This window comes from Dipodomys merriami, unplaced genomic scaffold (genome assembly GCF_024711535.1).
Source record: "Dipodomys merriami isolate MVZ:Mamm:240054 unplaced genomic scaffold, mDipMer1.0.p SCAF_12, whole genome shotgun sequence".
NCBI classification, from domain to species: Eukaryota; Metazoa; Chordata; class Mammalia; order Rodentia; family Heteromyidae; genus Dipodomys; species Dipodomys merriami.
The window spans coordinates 13,484,444-13,507,419 of NW_027202493.1; the positions used below are offsets into that span (position 1 = coordinate 13,484,444).

At 36.6% G+C, this 22,976-nt stretch overlaps 1 protein-coding gene across 1 annotated transcript in view; it reads right to left on the minus strand.

The window, feature by feature from the left end:
* The window catches only part of Tnks (tankyrase), a 144,405-nt gene that overhangs the window by 113,013 nt on the left and 8,416 nt on the right, over positions 1–22,976 (minus strand). Inside the window, exon 2 of the mRNA XM_070016261.1 lies at positions 11,651–11,875. Within this exon, the coding sequence (XP_069872362.1) occupies positions 11,651–11,875 (225 nt within the window). The remainder of the gene's footprint in view (positions 1–11,650; positions 11,876–22,976) is intronic.

Below are 22,976 nucleotides of genomic sequence, written 5' to 3' on the forward strand. Positions count from 1 at the left end.
ACCACTTCACGCATAAAATAATCTGATTAATAATTGATTAATAATGTCTTAAAATTCTACAGGTATACCTACCAATATGGTAGCTTCTGACCTCCTGTGACCACTGAATCCTTGGAAAGTGGAGAGTAATGATCTGAATTTTTAGTTATATTTAATTTTGGTTAATTTAAATTTAAAACCTGCTAATTGACTCAGTTATAGGGAAATGGTTAGCATGTTTCTAATACACTGGTACATTACTCTAATTTTTCCACAGTATATTTTGTAAAATCCAGGTGCTACTCATAAAAATTTTGTTTAACTGAGGCTTGCTTTAAGTACAAAACAAACAGCATACTTCAGAAACTAGTTGAAAAAAATATTTCGAAAAATCTCATTGTCGGACTGGGAAGGTGGCTCAGCATGCATGAAACCCTGGGTTTGATTCCTGAGTACCACATACACAGAAAAAGCCAGAAGTGATGCTGTAGCTTAAGTGCTAGAGCACTAGTCTTGAGCTGAAGAGTTGAGGGACAGTACTCAGGCCCTGAGTTCAAGCCCCATGACTGGCAAAAAAACAAAACAACAACCAAAAAAACCACTAATTGTTGGGCTGGAAATGTAGCTTTGTAGTAAAGTGCTTGCCTAACATGTATGAAGCACTTGGTTCGATTCCTCAGTACCACAATAACAGAAAAGCCGGAAGTGGCACTGTGGCTCAAGTAGTAGAACTCTAACCTTGAGCATACAGAGGCTCAGGGACAGTGCCCAGGCCCTGAGTTCAAGACCCACGCCCAGCAAAAACAAAAAACAAAACAAAACAAAAAAACACAAAAACTCATTGTCTTATAAACATTATGTGTTGAAGTAATATTCTGTATGCATGGTGTAAAAATAAGCTACATCAGCTGGGCACTGGTGGTTCAGGCCTATAATCTTAGCTACTCAGGAGGCTGAGATCTGAGGCTCTCCATTCAAATTCTGCCTGGGCAGGAAAGTCTGTAAGACTCTTATCTCCATCACCATTCAAAGCCAGCCCTGTTAGGAAACTGTGAGACTCTTATCTCCAATAAACCACTAGAAAACCAGAAGTGGAGCTGTGACTCAAGAGGTAGAGCGCTTGCCTGCCTTGAGCTGAAGAGCGCAGGGACAGCGCCCAGGCCCAGAGTTCAAGCCCCATGACCAACAAAAAAAAAATTAATAAATAAAAAATAAAGATAAATAAATTACATCTTTAAATTGATAATACACATTTTCTTTATAAAGTAGCTCCCCAAAATTTTAAATTACTATGCATATGGCCTATTTCTACTGAATAGGGCTACTCCTCTGGGACTGAGAATCTCTAGTTTAAATCAGATCTTTTCTGTGGATATTGGGAAGTCACTCCACTGGGGTGCCCTGGAGACTGTGCAAGTGGGCCTTACAGGTGAGCAGATAATGTGTGAATGTAGTTAATATGAGTGTCACTTCAATACCCTGTATCTCTGGGAGCAGGGAGAACTGGAAATAGCCTTTACAGTGTTGTATCACAGCCACTTCCTAGGAAGTTGGGGTTCCTTCTGTTTCTTCAGAGTATCCCACAACTCTTCATTGGCTCTTTATCTTTCAATGTCATCTTTTTTTGGGAGGAGGCACAAGGAACACAGAGACTCAGTACACTGGACTTTCCTTCTTGCTGTCTCTACCAATAATAAAAGCTAAAAGAAGCTTGTTGCATCTTTGCCAGCTATAGTCAGACTTTGGCTTTCCCCTTTTGTCCTTCTGTATATACTGTATTTAGCAGTGAGTTGTCCTGTCCCTTCTACGATGTATAACATTAACCATGACTTAGATCTGCCTGCTGTCAGTGATTATTCCCAATGATGCCAACCAAAAATGTCCCTGTACATTGAGCTAAATATCCTCTCAAGAGACAGGCTGCCTTGGCTGAGAAACTGTCTAGGTTTTTATGACCGATCTTTCCTTCCCCCCTGACACATATAAGGTAGAATATTAATCAAGGTCTGAGTTCTGAGTTCTTCCCAACTCTTAACACTTTTATATATCTGGCTACTGTAAGTTATCATTCATTTGAAGACAAATTTCTGTGGTTTGAAAACAAAGAAAACATAAAACCAAAGGTAAACTATAATAATAAAACAGTAAATCGGTAAACTAGTAATAATAAAGTATAAAACAGTAATAGTTAATGGCAAAAACGTTCTTTAAGAATCCAGCTAAAGGGGCTGGGAAGGTGGCTTAGTAGTAGAGTGCTTGCCTTGCATGCATGAGGCCCTGAGTTCGATTCCTCAGCATCACATAAGCAGAAAAAGCCAGAAGTGGCGCTGTGGCTTAAGTGGTGGAGTGCTAGACTTGAGCTGAAGAGCTCAGGGACAGCGCCCAGGCCCAGAGTTCAGGCCCCACAACTGACAAAAACAAAACAAAACAACAACAACAACAAAAACCCAAAAATAGAATCCATCTAAATTTAAGATGCTATGCTCTATGTATGTTTGACTTTACCAAATAGGTGTTTTTCACCTTGGTGAAAGAAATGTCTAAAAATTCATATTGTTGCTATCGATACCTATTTTGCAAAAACCATTCCCCTGAGAGGCAAACCCACTCACTTTTATATTTTTAAATTTTATTGTAAGGGAGATGTACAGAGGGGTTACAGTCATAGACATAAGGTAATGAGTACATTTCTTGTTGAACATTGTTACCCCCTCCCTCGTTTTCTCCCACTTGCCCTCTCTTCCCCCCATTTCCTCCCTGCCAAATTGTAAAGTTCATTTCCAATATGGTGTCTAGTGAGTATCACTGTTGCATTGGTTCACCCTTTGTCCTTTGTCTTGCCATTGTTCTCCTTCCCTTCCCCAAATCAGGGTACCAAAATAAAAAAACAGTGACAACAGGGAATAAACCAAAGTGGGGGAAAGGAAAGAAAAAAGAAGTAACTTCAAACAGTACATTAAAAACAACAACACCGAAGAAAAACCTCTTGTTTCCATAGCTTAGAGTTCATTTTGATTAGCATTGTTTTACATGGTCATATGTACATAGCTATTTAGCTATTGTGATCCTCTGCTAGGACTACCATAGACATGTAACAATTACAGGTAAGGGAAACCATGGAGCCTATGATTCTTTGGGTCTGGTTTGCTTCACTTAATATGATTTTTTTCCAAGTCTTTTCATTTTTTTACAAACGGGGCAATGCCATTCTTTCTGATGGAAGCACAGAATTCCTATCTGTGTATTAATCCCAAATTCTCAGTAATGAGAACTTGGTCCCACTAGACTCAATATCTGGTTCCAGATTTAAGTTTGGCCAAGTAAGAGAAACAAAGAATGGTAATAGGAAAGGATTAGTATGGAGAGAAGAATATTTAGGTACGTATCATAATGGATATTCATTAGAATAACACATCTGCCATTCAAAATTGTTTTAAAAATACTTAATACACAGTAAATGGATGGATTCACAAAAAACATTGGTTATATCCCCAGGACAGTGAAACAACCGGGATTTTTCCTCCATATTCTACATATTTGTACATTATTTGTATTTGCTCAAATATATAGAATTTTTATAAGGAAAGTGATATTTTTCCTCAAAATTATCTTTATGTATACTGGTTAAATATGTTCTTCAAGAGTCATGAAGCTATTGTTTAAAATGATTAATATGTAACTAACAGAAAGACAAACTTGAATCATTTTTCCTGTCAGTGAAATGATATTAAATATAGTGGTAGCATTAGAACCTACTGTAAAATAAAAGTGTTAACTTAATCTGAAGTCTTTGCATAGTCAAGTAACTTTCTATTTTACAAAATTCACAGCAGTAAGCCCAGCTACTCAGCAGGTAGTAACAGGATTATGATTCAAGGCCAGCCTAGGCAAAAAGTTAGGAGAACTCCATCTTAACAAGTAAGCCCATGGTAGTTGTGCATCTGTAATTGCAGCTACATAGGAGGTATAGACAGAGGACCATGACCCAGGCTGGCTTTGGGCAAACCGAACAAGATTTTATATGAAAAATAGACTGAAGGCTTAAGTGGTAAGACTGCTTACCTAGCAAGCACAAGGCTCTAAAACCAAATCCTACTGTCTGTCTGTCTGTCTGTCTCTCTCTCTCACATACACACAGTGAACAAAAATTCAGAATTTTGTTAATATCTGGGACTACCTTACTGTGATAAATTACTTAATTTCCCCCCAGTGACCTATTTGCCTTTACATATCTTGTTCTACAGATACCCATTTTCCATGTACTTCATGGTGAGAAAATGGCTCCATTTCTTTTTTTTAAGTTTAAAAACTCAAGTTTTCTGTCCCTAAGTCCCTTCAGTCTCTGATGGCAACATGGCATGCAGTCATGGCTAAGGGCCCAGGCCGCATAGGTGAGAATCCCAGTCCTGCAGGATTTACTTCTGGCACCAAGGAAGCTACTGCACCTCGGCTCACTCCCTTTCCTCTGTAAGTCAGGAGACAGTAACAGCATCTATTTCACAACAGTATGAAACATTTTTTTATATATACTCAAGACTATTGAAGCAAATGCATATTACAATTCTCTGGAGACATTTAAAAATATTTAATTACTCAAAAAATCATTCCAAATGGATAAGATTTTAGACTTTACGTGGAAGAGTTATTTTATTTGTAATTCAATGAGTTAAATGTATCTCATCAATCTTTATGGTAAAATACTGATACAAAATTTCATAATAAGCTGGGCACTAGTGGCTCACGCCTTTAATCCCAGCTACTCAGGAGGCTGAGATCTGAGATCACAGTTCAAAGCCAACCTGGGCAGGAAAGTCCATGAGACTCTTATCTCTAATAAACCACCAGAAAACCAGAAGTGGAACTGTGGCTCAAGTGATAGAGTGCTCGCCTTGAGTTGAAGAGCTGAGTGAGGGACAGTGCCTAGGCCCAGGGTTCAAACCCCGTGACCAACAAAAAAAAAAATTTCATAATAATTTTAAAAAAACTCCCAATTAAATTTTGTTCTTAGTGTTCTTTCTGATAAATACAGAAAATCAAGATTTTAAATTTAATTTAATGTATTATTATTTGGAGTCAGGGATGGATAATGGACAGGATATAGCCAGGTTGGCTCTGAACTCTTGTCTCAGCCTCCCAGGTACTCAAGTTATAGGCACATAATATCACACCAATCCAAGATGTGAGAGAGAAAGAGAGAGAGAGAGAGAGAGAGAGAGAGAGAGAGAGAGAAAGAAAGAGAGAGAGAGAATGTTCTACCACTTGAGCCATAGTTCAACATCCAGCTTTTGTAGTAGTTTATTGAAGGTAAGGGTCTTAACAGCCTTTCCTGCCCAGGTTGGCTCCACAACACAATCCTCAAGTCTCAGCCTCCTGAATAGCTAGGATTACAGGCATGAGTCATGAGCATTTGGCAATTTTTTTTAAGTACCCTATATCTGTGGCAACTTATATACAAACTACTCTAGAGAAGCATAATGTATCCAAGATTAAATAAATCCTTTTCTGCAATGAGCAGAATCAACAATATTTACTATAAAGCCTCAACTTACTACAAGATAAGGAAGGGCCTAGAATACAAGAATCATTATAATACAGCATCTCTCTTAGAGAGTAAAATCTGAAAGTACTCTTCCAAGTGTCAGTCAACCCTGAATTTCACAATATTGCTCTCCTTAGTAACTTATCTGACCTTGGGCAAGTTACTTCACCACTGTCGATTTCAATTTCTTCTTTCATGAAACATCACCTAACTCAGAGAACTGCTGTTCTAATTAAATGTGACAGTATATATTTATCACTAGCTTGGTTTGGGACATATACCAAAAACCAATAAACACCCTGTGTTGTCCAAATCAGAATCTTTTCAATCTGCCCTTCAAAAATAAATGGACACACTACTAAAAGCACCACTGAATTGAACTAAAGGCATCATCCTCTTGCCGCCATCTGTCAAGTGCTAGGCCTACAGATATGTACATCTTTGGGGGCCTACCAATTATTTTTAATGACATTATTCAAGCATATATTTTACATATGTTTCAAATGTTATCACTGCTTCATTTTAGTGAAATGTCTCTTCCGCCTAACCTTCTATTGCTATTGAGTTACAATTTTCACAAGTAGCAACTATGATGCTCTCTGACAGCTTGAAAGACAACTATTTACTCATAATTAATCTGCTGTTTAAAATAGTATACATTATTCATACTTTTTCAATTTCATAGAGATTTCCTCCACTTTAATTTGGTTGCAGCAAGCTAGTAGAATTACATACTCTTGATATTGAAATGCTTGTGGAGAAAACATTGGTAGCAATAATACCTCATAATGCTATAAGCAATGTTTTTGATTTAAAAAAAACTAACTAGTAAGGGTAGAACTTACCTCATGTCTTATCAAAGCACAACTAAAATTTCTAACATTACAAAAAAAAAGGGCAAAACATTAATTCACAGTGATCGTGATCAACAGTAGTGTGTGTAATATCAGTCATAAAGCTTTCTGAGTGTCATTTGTGTAGGAATATAAAAACCATCTATGTGAATACCTTCCTGCCACTCAAAGGTGGAGAAGCAGAAGGAAACAGCATATAGAGAAGTTGTACTTGATTTACATACTTCACTTCTTTTAACATGGAGAACGATCTTATGTAATACACATGATGCCCACTTTATAAATGAAAAATTAAACACTAAATTCACAGGTAAGTGATAAAGGAGATTTCATATCTATTTCTAGCACCAAGCATTTGATTTCTAATCCATCATTCTATACAAGGAAAAACAAAGATTATCTCAGAACCATAACTCAAACTTTCTTCTCTTTCTGTGAATTCTAAAAGGCACATATGTACATTTGTCCTAAGTGACTTATATGCTATTCCTGTGCAGTATCCTCTTCCCAATGAATTAAATCCTTGTGGGAACACTGGAACCCATGACTTGAAAAATTGCCCATGGCAGTCATAACTGCCATTTACAGGATCCACTAGAACATTTCTGCTTATAGCAAAGAGCATTCCTCATGTTCAAGAGTATATTCTCTGCAAAGACTACACTCCAAATCATGCTCCAAACAGACAAAACAAATATGTGTCCTCTATTTGTACCCATGGTTATCTGCACCACAGCAAATTTAGAATATTTCAGTCTTGACCCACAATTAGAATATATTTGGATACTATAGTCATATTTTTAAGTAAATCTTATTTATACTGTCATCTGAGGATAAAATATGAGTAAATCTCACAGCGAGGTTTACATTCTTAATTATGGATTTTGTTTTCAAATGAAAATTTTAGCATCCACCCAATGCACAAAAGACTAGCACATTTAAATGAATCTAGAATTAAAACAAGAGTAATGATTTCATTACTCTTGAAATCATTACCTCCAACTGTACCTCCAAATCCCACAAACCATGGAACTTTATATAGCAAGAAACTTTTCTAATATCTTTAAGTTTTAGATGACATGATAACCATGCAAATCAGGAACTGCCTGAGTACATGAACCACTTGTTTCAAATACCATTTTCATCTGTATCTCTCATCTGTAGATTGTACCAACGTCTCATGGTCAGTACAAAGTAAATGTAAATGTATAACCTTTTAAATTGACAGACAAGAATTAAGTAAAGCCTTATATCACTTTTTTTTAAAATGAAGGTTTTAATTTTATTTATTTGCTATTTGTCTTCTTAAATATCCATACCATATTTCTTAAGGCCTTAGGAGATTGAACACATTCATACTAACTAGGGCTTTCCCAGGAATTCTATTGAAACAGAATAAGTAAATATAAAACTATACATAAATCATGTGTATGTGTATACTCAGCAAATACATACTGACTTATGCATTACCTAGAATGCCTACCAAACTATTACTAAATTTGTCAGGTCAATGCATAAACATGCTCACCTTCTTGAAAGCAGTTTGAAAATAAGTAGGTGAGTCATCAGCCTAAGGAAGCTCAATCTAAATGCTGTAGCTCATGCCTATAATCCTAGCCACTGAAATCTGGAGATTGTGGTTAAGAGAGTCCAGGAGAAAAGTCTGTGAGATTCTAGCTCCAAAATAACCACCAAAAAAGTAAGGGTGGGTATGTGGTTCAATTGGTAGAGCATTGGTCTGAAGCCCTCATTTCAAGCCCTAGTATTATTTGAACCACGCCCACCTAAAAACCTCCCCTCCCCACCTTATTTGTTGTAGTTATTGGGTCTTGAATTTTTTCTTATTTTTTATTATCAAGGCGATGTACAGAGGGGTTACAGTTGCATAAGTAAGGTAATGAGTACATTTCTTGTCTAACTTGTTATCCCCTTCCTCATTTTTCTCCCACTTTCCCTCCCCGACAACTCCCCCACCACCCCCCCCCGCCCTGCCAGTTGTACATATCATTTCTGATATAGTGTCTTGTGAGTATCACTATTGCATTGGTTCCTCCATTGTCCTTTGTCTCACCATTTGATCAAAGTCTGCTTGGACAGAAACCTTCTTACCTATGTCTCCTGTGTGCCATTATACCCAGCTTGTATGTTGAAATGAGGGGGTCTTATTTTTTGCTCAGGCTAGTCTCAAACTGAGATTTTCCTGATCTCTGACACCTGAGCAGCAAGAATTACAGACTTGAGCCATTAAACTCGGCCCTTGTATGGTTCTGAATCCAGAAAGCATTTCCATTATGACAGTGTTATATCATCATTACAGACTGCAGCCAAGGAGCAACTTTCTTCTTTCTTCCTCAGGAAAACGGTAGGTAGTCTGAACCATATGTCTCATGCAGAAGACATAAATATTAGTGAAATTACTTGGCTGAGTACTTTGACATATCTCACAGGAGAACCTTTTGCTAATACTATCTTGCCACAGTATTTCTGGGCCAACTTACCACCTTTGTACCTTCCTTCAACTTCAACTCATTATCTCCTCCTGAGATAGGTAAAACAAGGGTTTAATCTACAGTAACAACAAAGGTATGACTTCTATTCTTCATAGAAAACCTACTGTAAAAAGTCACATGATTAAAACCAATATGCCACTACTCACCCTCATGAAAAAGTCACATGATAAATAACAGACAATCTAAGCATAATTTGACTATAAAATGTGCTATGCATTTGTGTATTTACATGCCTATGTCTGGCACACAGACAAATTCCCATTACTTTAAATTAAACTCAAAATATCACCTAATCAAGAAGTAGAAAATTACTCAGTTTCCTTATCCATAATACTAATCCAAAAGTCAGATAAACCAAGCCACCTGCTTGTGAACTGCCTTGTCACTCCATACAATTTCCTCTGCACAAAATTAGATTCCAGTAATGAACAATGAGTCTACAAGCCAACAACCAATGAAGATGTGAGTAGAATACTGAGAGTGCATCAAACAAGGCATTCAATCAGTTTGAACATGCTTAAATTCACACATTATGTTTCTGTTTAAAAGATCAGAATCTAGCCTGGGCATGGTAGTGAAAGTGTGTAATCCCAGATCCTCAGGAGACAGAGGCTGACAATCCGAGGCTGATCAAAGTGAAAGTATAAGCCCTATTTTCTGAAAAACAAGCTAAATTATAAAAGTGAGGGCATGTAGGTGAAATAAATTTAAGTGATAGAGCACTTGTGTGTGAGTCTCTGAGTTCAAACCGCAGTACCATCAAAGAGAGAGAGAGAAACAGAATCAGGCAGATAGAGACACTAAGAGAGAAAAGCAGCAGGGAGGGCACTAAAATCTGGTCCTACTCATCTGGAAAGTAAATATATTCATTGGATAGAGGATTGACATCTCCTTCTAGGTGTCAATGAGATTAGATGTTTATACTCTATCAGAACTATATTCCTACTTCTAGGGATCCACATAGAAACGGAAATGATATGCCCACACAAAGATGCATATGTTCCCAGCAGCCTTCTTCCTAACAGAAACAACCAGCCTGGTCCATACAATGGAACACCATTGTATGGTGCAACAAAAAGGAAAGTACAAACATCACATCAACTAACAAACTTTTAGCTAATGAATCGAGCAACTGCACTTACAAAACAAAAACAAACAAAATATATAGGCAGAATATAGGGTTTAAATCTCCATGACCTAGGATCTGGCAATGGATTCTTATGTAGACACCTAAAGCACAAACAAATCTCTCATGCAAATTTACATATTCCTAGGTTCTAGGATTTAAGATATTGACATTTTTAGATCACTGTTTTGTCTAGCACATCCAATAATTGACAATATCCTACAGGAATCGCTTTTAGAAATCCCTGAAGGATAGCAAGGTTGTCAGTCTCATGTGCCACCTTAGTCCTGGATGTAACTAACTGGGCACTAAGAAACTGAGAAAGAAATGAGAGAGTCAACTGAAAATGAAATGTGTTAAGGAGCTCTAAGGCCAAAACATCCAAAGGCTCAAAGCAATAAAGTGACAAAGGATAACAACAGAGAATGTAATTAAGGCATTATAATTTCAGAAAAACTGACAAATATGTTGGAGGCTAGAATAGGTGTTTAAGAAGAAGGAATAATCACTATTAGGAGAAAGTCTTAATAATGGTACTATCAGCACATATTTTAAAATGACATGTATTTCAAGTTTAGCATATAGAAAACAATTATAATGAATTGGCTATTATTCAGAAAGACAACAATTACTTAACTGGATCTGCCTTGGGCTCAATCATCATTTATCATCTTGAAACTGAAGACACTCAGGAGAAAGTACGCTTGTCCTCTAGAGGCTAACTAGTAGATTTCAGAGTTTAAAAGCTTAACGCAATAACACAACAATAAATAGACACATAAACAGATCAGAAATGCTGCTGAATATAAATTCATATGACTTGGGCACTTCAAATGGCTGAAAAGTTCATTTTGGTCTGAAATTATTTTCTCTCTGGACTATGGCACATATTAAAAATACTAAGTTCGAACTACTGCATTCAAAATACATGCTCAGAGCTTTCCGGTACTAATTGGCTAGTGTTGAATTTTAGCAACCTAAAGGCTTTTGCTTTAACACAAGAGGATTTTCTCTGTATCACTTATAGTATCCAAATATATCATCTAATTCATTAAGAATTTGTACTTTAGAATAGTTCTTCATTGATAAGAGGATCAACAGCCCGCAGTCTTTCAGTGAAGAGTCTGTATATTAAATCTGACAAAAGTAATTCATCAAAATTTAGTTCTACATCAGTTGGTATTTAGTTCTACATCAGTTGGTATTTTCCTTGCATTTGGAGCATTAATGTTGTGAATCTTGTGCATAACCAGTTTTAGATGATCATTTGTCTATTTCCCTTCTGACTGAAAAGACTTCCTTTAGAAGTAGCAATAAAGGTCTGGGAAGGTGGCTCAGTGGTAGAGCGCTTGCCTTGCATGCATGAGACCCTGGGTTCGATTCTTCAGCACCACATAAGCAGAAAAAGCTGGAAGTGGGGCTGTGGCTCAAGTGGTAGAGGGCTAACCTTGAGCTGAAGAGCTGAGGGACAGTGCCCAGGCCCAGAGTTCAGGCCCACAATGGACAAAAAAAAAAAAAAAAAGAAGTAGCAATAAACCTTTACCCATTCTGAGGGAATTGTATTTACACCACTACCATGGTAAGAAAAGCATTCATTGTATACCAGGTAAGCTTTACATTTATATTATGAAATAATACTTACCAATGCAGACATCAATTTTCCCTTTGATAGCAGCTTCATGCAGAGGTGTGTAGTTCCAGTTATCCCTGGCATTTGGATCTGCTCCTTGGCACAGTAACAGACTCACAACCTCAGCATGGCCAAAAGAACAGGCATTATGAAGTGGGATGAGACCTCCATCATCACGAGCATGGACATTGGCACCCATCTGCAGTAAATGTTCTACAACATCCTTTCTCCCAAAACCTAAAGAGAACAGGAGAGATGTGGTATACACTGAGTCCATTTTATTTTTTAAAATCTTTGGAAAACCTTTAACAATATCAACAAATATGCCAGGGAGTATTGTACTTTACAGTAAAAAGGGTGAAACAAAACAAAAGCATGAGCTCCATTCCCACAGATCTTCTCGTGCTACAGAAATGGAATTCAGAAAGTTTATGCTCTAGTCATGGGCAGTGAATTCAAAAACCTGTTCTTAATCACTTTTTATTTGGATGGACATCTCTGCTACCATACAAAGTAAAGGAGACAAGACTCCTGTTCAAGGCGCTCATTTTCTCTTTAAGCTTCACAAGACAAAAACTGTATTACAACACTCATCTCTGTATTTTCAGAGATTACTTAAATAGTGCTGACAACCAGATCTTGCACAAATCACAAAATACAATATAGCATTAGAAAACAGGAAAGGAATGGAAAAACATTGTAATAGTTTAGTTACAGGGGATTCTGAAAAGAAAAACTAAAGATGCTAAAATATCTCTTTTTGGAAGAACTGGTGGCCAAACTATGTGAAATAGGTTGTTCAGTGAAATGAATGCACCTTGGATTGTCTTCCATGAGGCAGATAACTGAAAATGTGGGCATCAGAGAATTCAGAATCAGAACACTGGTAAGAGGTATTATAATATTCTTATAGAAAAGGCCAGGTACAGATAAGAATTAGATAGGTTCTCAAACACAGTACAGGCAAACAACTGGAAAAGTAAATTATACCAGGGAGGACAAACCAAGGAGTGAAACGGACCAGCAGCATTAGGCAAAATCCAGTATGATTAGGATTTAGTGAAATCAACACAAGGCAAAAATGGCCATTAATTTTAAAGTAACATGAATGTTAATAATAACATTACAAGCTACATCACAATGGGAAACTGTATATTAGCATCTTTAAAAGATCATATTTGTTAATGATTTTCCCCTTTTATGTTTCATTAGATCTGATTGGCTAGATATCACTGCCTCCACGCTATTACTGACTAGGTAATGTTAGCAGAAAACGAAAAGGCAGTAAAAGAGTCGTGTCTTCTTCCATTTATGCATATATTAAATAAGTGAGAACCATGTAGAAAATAGTAAAGAAAGTAGAGATTAATTTCAAGAATGTCCTCCTGCTACCTATAGAAATTAATTCACTCAGGAAACACAAATATGAAGTACATGTCTCCAAGGTAAAGCCATGTTTCCATGGCCATGTATTACAATGTCTCTGTGCACAATATCCTGCAAATGAAGCTGATAATTTTGAGTGAAAATAACTAAATTCTGTTAGTCACTGGAACTACAAGAATAGGGAATGTGATAATACAATAATCACCACCTATGACTTGTTTTTAAATACTGGCCAAAATTTACAGAAGAGGGGTTCTATTTAATTTTATGATTTGAACATATTCTTCCTCCCTCTACCATCACTATTCTATTCTTCCACTGTGTCATGGGTACTTTTCTTATCCAATATGAAGAACAAGATATGATTATCTTAATATGTCTGTTGCTACTGTAATAAAGAAGGCAATGATACATTAGAAGAGTCAACAGGATCAGGTCACTTACAGCCTTTCAGTCATGGCAGAATTTGGAAGTGAGCAAGCATTTGTTAGGTAGCCAATTTAATGTGGCTAGAGCCCAGTCAACAGCAGAGGTGGTAAGATGAGGTCAGAAAGACAGGTAAAGCCTTGATTGTGTAGCTCCTTTTATATCTGATAAGAACGCATTCAATTCCAAGTTACAACAGCCAACTACAGGAAGGATTCATTTGTCTCACACAACTTGTCTGAAAGAGGCAACCCAGGCTCACTGAGCAGCCTAGCAATGGTTATTAGGAGCCCATTAAGACTTTCCACAGACATCCTTAGAATCTGGGTACTCTCTTCCACTTGTTGGTTACCTCATGGTTGTCCTACTTACTCAGACAAGAATAGAACCTAGACATCAGAAATGGAGATACAACAAGAAGCCTTTACAGAAGGGCTGGGCTGGGAAGGTGGCTCAGTGGTAGAGCCACTCACCTTGCATGCTTGAGGCCCTGGATTCGATTCCTCAGCACCACATAAGCAGAAGAAAAAAAAAGCCGGAAGTCGTACTGTGGCTCAAGTGGTAGAGTGCTAGCCTTGAGCTGAAGAGCTCAGGGACAGCACCCAGGCCCAGAGTTCAGGCCCCACAACTGGACTCAAAAAAAAAAAAAGAAAAGGGCTCTTCCCTTAGCCTTTTTATTATTAAAAAGGAACTGCCTCTCTAGATACTTAACATCTATAACTCATGAGCCAAAAATACTTTGTCCACCTATAAAAACAGGCTGAAAAATCAGATCTTTTATAGTTAAGCAGCTGCCTCAAACAAAAATAGTGATTATTTAGAAGATGAATTTGGAGAGAATAAATAAGAGTATATAACAGTTTTATAAATTGTAGTTAAAATTTTAGACTTCATTGTAAGTATGTGAGAAGCCATTTACAAAAGAAATTATTCTATTTGAGTATCTGTTTAAGATTATTAGCCAGCTATGTAAAAATAAATTGGAGCTAGGTACTCATGTCTGGTGTCTAATCCTAGCTACTCAGGAGGCTGAGATCTCAGGATCATGGCTTGGCACCAGCTTGGGGAGGAAAAGCCCTGGAGACTCTTATCTCCAATTAACTACAAGCTATGGCATAAGAAGTAAGCAAAAAAGCTGAGGGATAGAGGGACAGAGCCCAAACCTTGGGTTCAAGCCTCCGGAATGGCACAAAAATAAACAAAATTAATTAATTAATTTTTAGAAATAAAATAAATTAGAGCCTGGTGTGGTAGTGCAAGCCTCTAAGAGCTACGGAGGGAGCTATGATTGAGAGCTTGAGTTTTGGGTCTTATTGGCTAGGTATCACTGTCTCAAAATTAATTAAATAAACAGAAGCGGTTAAGAGTAAAATCAGAAGAAAACAGTTAAAAAATATATACCATTGCCTGGGCAAGAACTGATGGTGACACAGAACTGGACAGATGGGTCAAGGAAGAGAGAACCAGGGTAGTTTCCAAAGCAACGATGAGTGTACCAAGGATTTTAGTTTGAGCAACTCAGCTTGTGTGTCCTTTGCAGAAGGGTCAAGTGATAACTATAAAAAGTTCACTTTGAAGAATTACTCCTCCCCGAATGCTAAATTAAATAATAGAAGTTGTTAAACTTTGACATTTTCTTTCTTTCTTTCTTTCTTTTTTTTTTTTTTGGTCAGTCATGGGGCCTGAACTCTGGGCCTGGGCACTGTCCCTCAGCTCTTCAGCTCAAGGCTAGCACTCTACCACTTGAGCCTCAGCCCCATTTCTGGCTTTTTCTCCTTATGTGGTGCTGAGGAATCAAACCCAGGTCCTTATGCATGCAAGGCAAGCACTCTACCACTGAGCCACCTTCCCAGCCCCTAAACTTTGACATTTTCTATCCCCTAAACACTCAATAAAAATGATACTATGCCACATATAAAACAAAAAAATTTAAATATACTATGTAGAAATTCTGGTACTGTGAAGAAAATATAAATTCATAACATAGCCAGTAAAATATACTTAATTTTCCTATTCTAATGTTAAAAGGTGTGCAGCCAATGTAAAAGCCGCTTTTCCTGAAAAACAATGACAACTTACTTGGGTCCATCAAATAACTAAAAACAGGAGAAAAGCTTAGCATTCCTGCCTCCATTTTTTTTTAATTTAATTTAATTTTATTTGTGAACATACTGTACAGAGGAGTTACAATTTCGTGGGCAGGATAATGCGTACATTTCTTACCAAGCATTGCAGCCTCCTCCTTTGTTTACCTTTCACATCCCTTCCCAGCCTCCCCCCCCCCCCAATCCCAATCCTTCTCCTTCCCCTCCTTCCCCCCCCTCCCCCCCCCCCCCCCCCCGCACCGACGTTGTAAAGCTAGTTTTGGACATGACAACTTGTACTTCTCATTGTTGCAACAGGTCCACCTGTATCCTTAAACAACTGGTTTTTCCCCATCTCCTCCACAAGTTATACTGACATCAAATATAGTGAAAGCAGGGGTTATACTGTGGGGGAGGGATATACAAAGCAACAAAGAGATAATCTTATAAATGGGTTAGAAACACATGCATGAAAGAAAAAAACATTAAAATACATATCTAAGGGTTCATTTTCCTGACATCACATTATCTGACCTTTTCCGCTTGACTCATACCTATACTAGATATTGCAAATAAGGGAAACCATGGGACCTATGTTTCTTTGGGCCTGGCTTATTTCACTTAATATATTTTTTTCCAAGTTTTTCCATTTCCTAACAAATGGGGCAATGTCATTCTTTCTGATGGAGGCATAGAATTCCATTGTGTATATATACCACATTTTCTTGATCCTTCATCTACTGAGGCTGCCTCCATTTTTTAAGTGTCCTTGTTCTAAGCCGTTCTCTCTTCAGTGGATTCACAATCAGTTTGTGTTCTGAGGACAGGACTAGATCATAACACCTTTAAGAAAAAGCCCCAAACTACCCAAACAGAACACCAGAGCTCCCCAGAACAGGCCACCCAATAGGCAATGATGGCTTATTTATCCTGATTAGTGATGACAGTAACAGAAACTTATCTGGAATTCCTCCCAAAACTAGATCATCAACCATAACAATTATGCATACCTTTCCTCCCTTTCCCCTAGTTTCTGAACCTTCTCATGTCTGAACCTTCAAGTCAGCTGAAGACAGCTGAAGTGCTATCTTTCCATGGCATATCTGTGCCATGAAATAAATCTTTCTCTTTGCCCTTCTCATATCCCTTTATTTAGTGTTTGGGGGTGAATGGCCAGATCTGATATGTGGAAACCCAAGAAGCCTGGGGCCATCCAAAGGCCATCCAAAAAATGTTTTACTATCCAATATAGGTCATTGGTACATATTGCCAGCATATATATGTTCAGCATTTTAGAATTAAAGCTTCAAAGAAACAAGCTTGGCTAATATTAAAATTTGTAACTCAAAAAAAAGCTTATCACTTATAAGTGTGACTTCCAAAATTTAGTAAATTGAGGAAAACTTAAGATGCTGAGAGTATTTTAAACTGATGTGGTAAGCAAAGTCATTGTTAAAAGGTGATTCTCCCAGCTGAACTACTATCAAAGCTATAGTGAAAAAACTTACACGCACACACACAGCCCTATCCAGATAACTAGTAAGAGATTTCTGCTACTTTATGATAAATATTCTGTGTTAAATAAAAGCTTATTTTCTATTTAATATTCAGTCATAAACTGCTTCTTTTTCAATTTCAATAATAATCATAATAGCTTTTAATCATTATATGTTAGCTTTTGATTGCTTAATCACAAGTCACAAAGGGAAATATATTTCCTGTTGTTTTGAAAATAATTTTAGTAAACAACAAAATGATTTGTGATGTTGCATAGATTTATCTGTTGCCAAAAGTAAGCAGTGATTAATTTTTTCCATTTTATATAACTTGATTAGAAAAAGGAAAACATGCTTAGGTAAAAGTATTTAATCAAGCATTATAAATAAAAGAATGTGCCCTCCCTAAAACCAATGGAAAAATTAACAGAAGCAAAAGGACCAGCAAAGACAACCAGCTTAAAAATAAACAAACATAGCCAGGTGCAGGTGGCTCACACCTTAAATCCTAGCTACACAGGAGGCTGAGATCTGAAGATAGCAATTGGAAGCCAGGGTAGGAAAGCTGGTAAGACCAATAAACTACCAAAAAGCCAGATGTGGTATAGTGACTCAAAGTGGTAGAGTGCTGACCTGAGCAAAAACACCTCAAAAACAGTGCCCACAGGTCAGTTCAAGCCCAAGTCTGTCATAAAAGTAAATAAACAAACATTAAAACACTGTATGAAATTATTTCTTAGGTAGAAAAAAAAAAAAGGTTAGGTTTCATTGTGAAAAGAAAAATCAGCATAATGGCAAAAGATTAGGTATTCTCTACAGGGGATAAACAGCTTTCACTCCTGAACTTTGCTACATTGTCTCCCTATTGTAGAAGCAGAATTTCCTGCCCCTTTCTAGCCAAAGAATAAGAGAATAACAGAGAGCACACAGTACAGGTTGGCTACAAATTGGGTAATTGCACTAAAAGTGATAGGACCTGGAAGAAAAGGGCTAAGAAAACTGAGATAAAGGTGTGGAACAATCACCATTTCAGTGACTCTTTACCCTGAGGTATGTCTATTTCTCCCAAGCTGCCAGAAAGAATAAAACCTAGAACAAAAGGGTTACACCAACCCCACCCCAATCCTAAACCCATAAAACTCTGCCACAAGGTATGTGAAAGGGATAAATGGAGAGAATGAGAAGAGACTGGAAAGAGATGGAGGATGGGGAGAAAGCACTGCAAAAATAATAACAGAACCTCTCATAATTAATGGGAAATACAATAGTCCAGGTTATATGAGTGTGTGGAATGCTAAGCAGAATTGACATACACATTATAGCAAAATCTAACAATATCAAATGCAAAGAAAATTTTAAATACTTCAGAAAGAAAACATAACCTGCTATAAAAATAAAGGAATGTTCAATTTCATCTTTGCAATGACTATAATAAGCATAGAAAATATAAACCATCAAAAAGCAAAAAAAAAGATAATTGAATTGGAAATAGCAATTGTTAAAGAAAAAAATCAATGCCTTCAGATATACAAATTAAAAAAAAAGAAATATGTACTAAATGATGTCAATTAGAGATAAACAAAATGTATATAGGAATAAACATTGAATGTCTATAATTCACATCAGTGAATACACAAAAAGTATGTATTCAATACATAAAATACATATTTAATAGACTACATTATTTGATAAATACATAGTGAATACATAAAAACTATGTATTCAATAGAAACTATCCAAATGCTCATCTATAATAAGTAGTAGAATTCTATACACCAATGAAAATAAACTACAACTAGATTAGATAGCTGAATGTCACACAAAATAGTAACAAATACTTAATACCATTTATATAAATACCAAAAACAGACAAAAACTAATCTGTAGGTGGTAAAGGTTTAGATACACCTTGGGGTTTGTGAATGGCCAGTAATGTTCTAATGGTTGACTTAGGTACTAGTCACAATCATATGTATTCACTTTGTGAGACTGCTTTTTGCACAACTTATGATTTGTGAACTTTTTTTGGAGGTACTGGGATTTGAAATCAGGGCTTTGCATTTATTTGTTAGGCAGGTGTTCTAGAACTTGAGTCAAATCCACAGCACTGATTTGTTGTGCATTTCTGTATATATGACAAATTTCATTTTAAAAAACTTATGGCTGGTTATGAATATGAAAAAGTACAACCTTTTAGAGAACAAAGTTTATAGTAAGACATAAACCTACAGGCAAAAAACTCTAGGATTACATGTGGAACACTGTCATAAAGCTTTCAGCTATTATACTTATTTCATTTTAGATTCAGAATCAGGGTCTTATATCATTCCAATATTAAAAATATTAAGCCTGTTTTTTTCCTCATAGATAAAAACTTCCTTATAAGCTCATAAATAGCACCAACTATCAAAATACTTTTGAAATCATAAATTTGCATAAATATTAAATGCATTTAATCTCACTAGACTGAGTCTTCCTAGGTTTGATATGTCCTCAAGTAATGATTCTCACCTGATTCTGAAGTATCTCCAGAACACTTTTATCTCTAGAACAAATTGATCCAGAGTTAAGAATCACTGCTCTTAGAAAGTATCAGCAATCTTATGCTTTATTAAAAATTCAAATTCTTGGTGGGGGGAGGGAAAGAGGGAAAAAAATGAGGGAAGGGGTAATACATTAGACAAGAAATGTAATCACTACCCCTCTGTACATCACTTTGACAATAAAATTTTTAAAAGTTCAAATTATCAGGCTTCATTATAAATAGGAAATGCTGGAATTGTGGCCCAGCCCTGTTTTAGCAAATCCTCCAGGTTACTGCCATGTAAAGCTTGAGACTCATGGTTATACTGCTTCAGGAAATTCATGATCTCCTCTGAAACTTGTTAAAATTTGGTTTTCAGTTTGGCACCAGTGGCTTACACTTATAATCCTATCTACTCAGGAGGCTGAGATCTGAGAGTCATGGTTGGAAGCCAGCTGGAGGAAGTCTCTGAGATTCTTATTTCCAATTTACTACTTAAAAAGTCAGAGGTAAAACTTTGGCTCTACTGGTAGAGTGCTACCCTTGAGCAAAAAAAAACAACAAAACTCAGGGACAGCACCCAGGCCCTGAGTTCAGGCCTCAGCATGGGGAAAAAAAAAAAAATGGTGTTCAAATATTAAAGCATGTCCATGCCTTCCATCACTCCATCAGATCCTCAAAAGCATGCTAACAAAATGATCTCAAAACTCCAGAAAGGGACCCTGATAACTCAGATAAGCCAAAAAACTCTCAATATTCCAAATTGAGGGGAAAAAATTGAAGTTCTCAACTTAATAAGGAAATACTGAGATGAAAAAGGTTACATTCCCATAGTATTTACTACAATATGCTGTTCTAATGGTTCTATATTATTGTTGCTATTAATCACATAACATAAAACAAATTTACTATAAAGTAAATGATAGGTATGTATACATGCGGGGGGGGGGGGGGAGGAACATTTCTAGAGCCACTGGTGGATTATGCCAGTACTTCTGAGATCTGAAGGTCAGGGTTTAAAGCCAACCTAAAAAAGGAAAGTCAGTCAGTGAGACACTTAACAAAAAGAAAAAGGAAAAAGCCAAGTGGTAGAATGCTAGCTTTGAGCAAAAGAAGCAAAACAAAAAACAAAAACAAAAACCACTTAGGGACAGTGCCAGAAAAGTGCTAGAGTCACTCTAGGGAATTGGTAGAAGAAATGAAATAAAAGGATGTCTTCAACATTACTAGGAGTTATTTTCCATAATGTTAGTAATACTAACACAAAGGTTCTCCCTAAAACTACTAACAAAATACTATGTTACCTCCCTTTATTTTTCATTTGAATTGTGACAATAGTCTTAAAATTTACCATATTAATCATATTAAGTGTACAATCTAGTATCATATACTTGTGACTTCAGCTCAAGGCTACTGCTCTACCACTTGAGCCACAACGCCACTTCCAGACTTTCCTGCCTGGGCTGGCTTTGAACAATGATCTTCATATCTCAGCCTCCTGAGTAGCAGGATTACAGGTGTGAGCCACTAGCATCCAGCATGATTTCCTTAATATTTACAGCAGTCTGAAAGACTAGCTAAAATATCCCTTTTCCATTTAAACAGGAGGCTCCTCAAAGATTTCAATACAATAAATATTGTACTCCAATATTATAATATTTACAATGTACAGTGGTCTACTTATACTGGCAAGCTTTACACTCAATGCTTAGAAAAGGGTTAGAGAGAACATGCCTTAAATTACTACTGGTTGACTTAAATGAGTAAGATTACAAAATATTTGTTCTTTTGTATTTCCAAACTTGTACAATTACTTGTACCATGAGAAAACCAATTTGAGAAAGCACAAAAACTGTCAAATGACAAAATAACTCAACAGATTTTATTCCTCAGTGCTGCCAACTTCCAAGTCAGCAGCTCAGACCAAAAAAAAATTTTAAACAACCACATCTGGATTTCAATGTCGTCTATCACTGAATAGCTCTGTGACCTTGTTCTTTAATGATAACGGAGATCGATATACAAAAATTATAATACATTTTAGAAAAATCAGAAACCAAAAGTGTTAACTTAAAAGCTCCCTGATTCAAATATGTATGGAACACCTATAGGCTTTCATAAGATTGCAACAGACTACAGTTATATTATTCTATTGCTAATTTTTTGTGGAGTATATTTTGAGGAGTAGAAAAGATAATGAACAAGTTGTCATGTCCAAAACGAGCTTTACAACGTCGGTGCGGGGGGGGGGGGGGGAGGAGAGGGGGGGAAGGAGAAGGATTGGGACTGGGGGGGAGGGGGGAGGCTGGGAAGGGATATGAAGGGTAAACCAAAGGAGGAGGCCGCAATGCTTGGTAAGAAATGTACGCATTATCCTGCCCATGTAATTGTAACCCCTCTGTACAGTATGTTCACAAATAAAATTAAATTAAATTAAAAAATTAAAAAAAGAAAAGATAATGAAGTTTTTAATTGTTTTCTCTAAATATTAGTTCAAAAGAAATCTTTTATTCTCAGTGGAAATATTTTTCTGCAAAGAAGAAACATAAGACATTAATTTTAAAATAGCTAAAAATGTCATTAACTTCAATACTGTTATTTTTTTCTAAAAAGAAAAACAAAACAGAAAAAAACCAAAAAGCCTACAAAAACTGCCAGGTGCTAGTGGCTCACACCTGTAATACAAGCTACTCAGAAGGTTGAGCTCTGAGGATCACCGTTCAAAGCCAACCTAGGCAGGAAAGTTCTCATGAGATTCTTTATCTCTTTATCTCCAATTAACCATTAGAAAACCAGAAGTGAAGCTGTGGCTTAAAGTGGTAGAGCGATAACCTTGAGTGAAAGAGCTCAAAGACAGTGCCCTGAGTTCAAGCCCCTGACCAACAAAAAAAAAAAATTCCAATCGCAACAAGAGAAGAGCCTAATGCACTGGGGAAGGGTGAACACACATAACTCATTAACAAGGTGGAGAGGAACTCATTAACAAAATGACTCCCCTGAATGTATCAGAATAAATGCATCTGATTTTTTTCAGAAATTCCCCCCCCCCCGCACCGACGTTGTAAAGCTCGTTTTGAAAATGACAACTTGTTCATTATCTTTTCTACTCCTCAAAATATACTCCACAAAAAATTAGCAATAGAATAATTCAGGAATTCAGAAATACCCTAAATAGCTTTAAAAAAATAATAATTAACTGTACATTGGGAAGTTTCCTTTATAAGTGATGATATGAAGACTCAAGATTTCTTAGACAATTGATCAATTTAAAGCACCTTTAATTTTTTCTAACCGGTTTGAACTTGTAGAAAGGGAAATCCATCTGCTAACTACCAAATATTTCTTCACTTTTAAAATATGTCTATCATAGAACAGGAAAAAAAAAAAGTTACCAGTCCAGAAAAAAAAGGAACAGCTGCCAC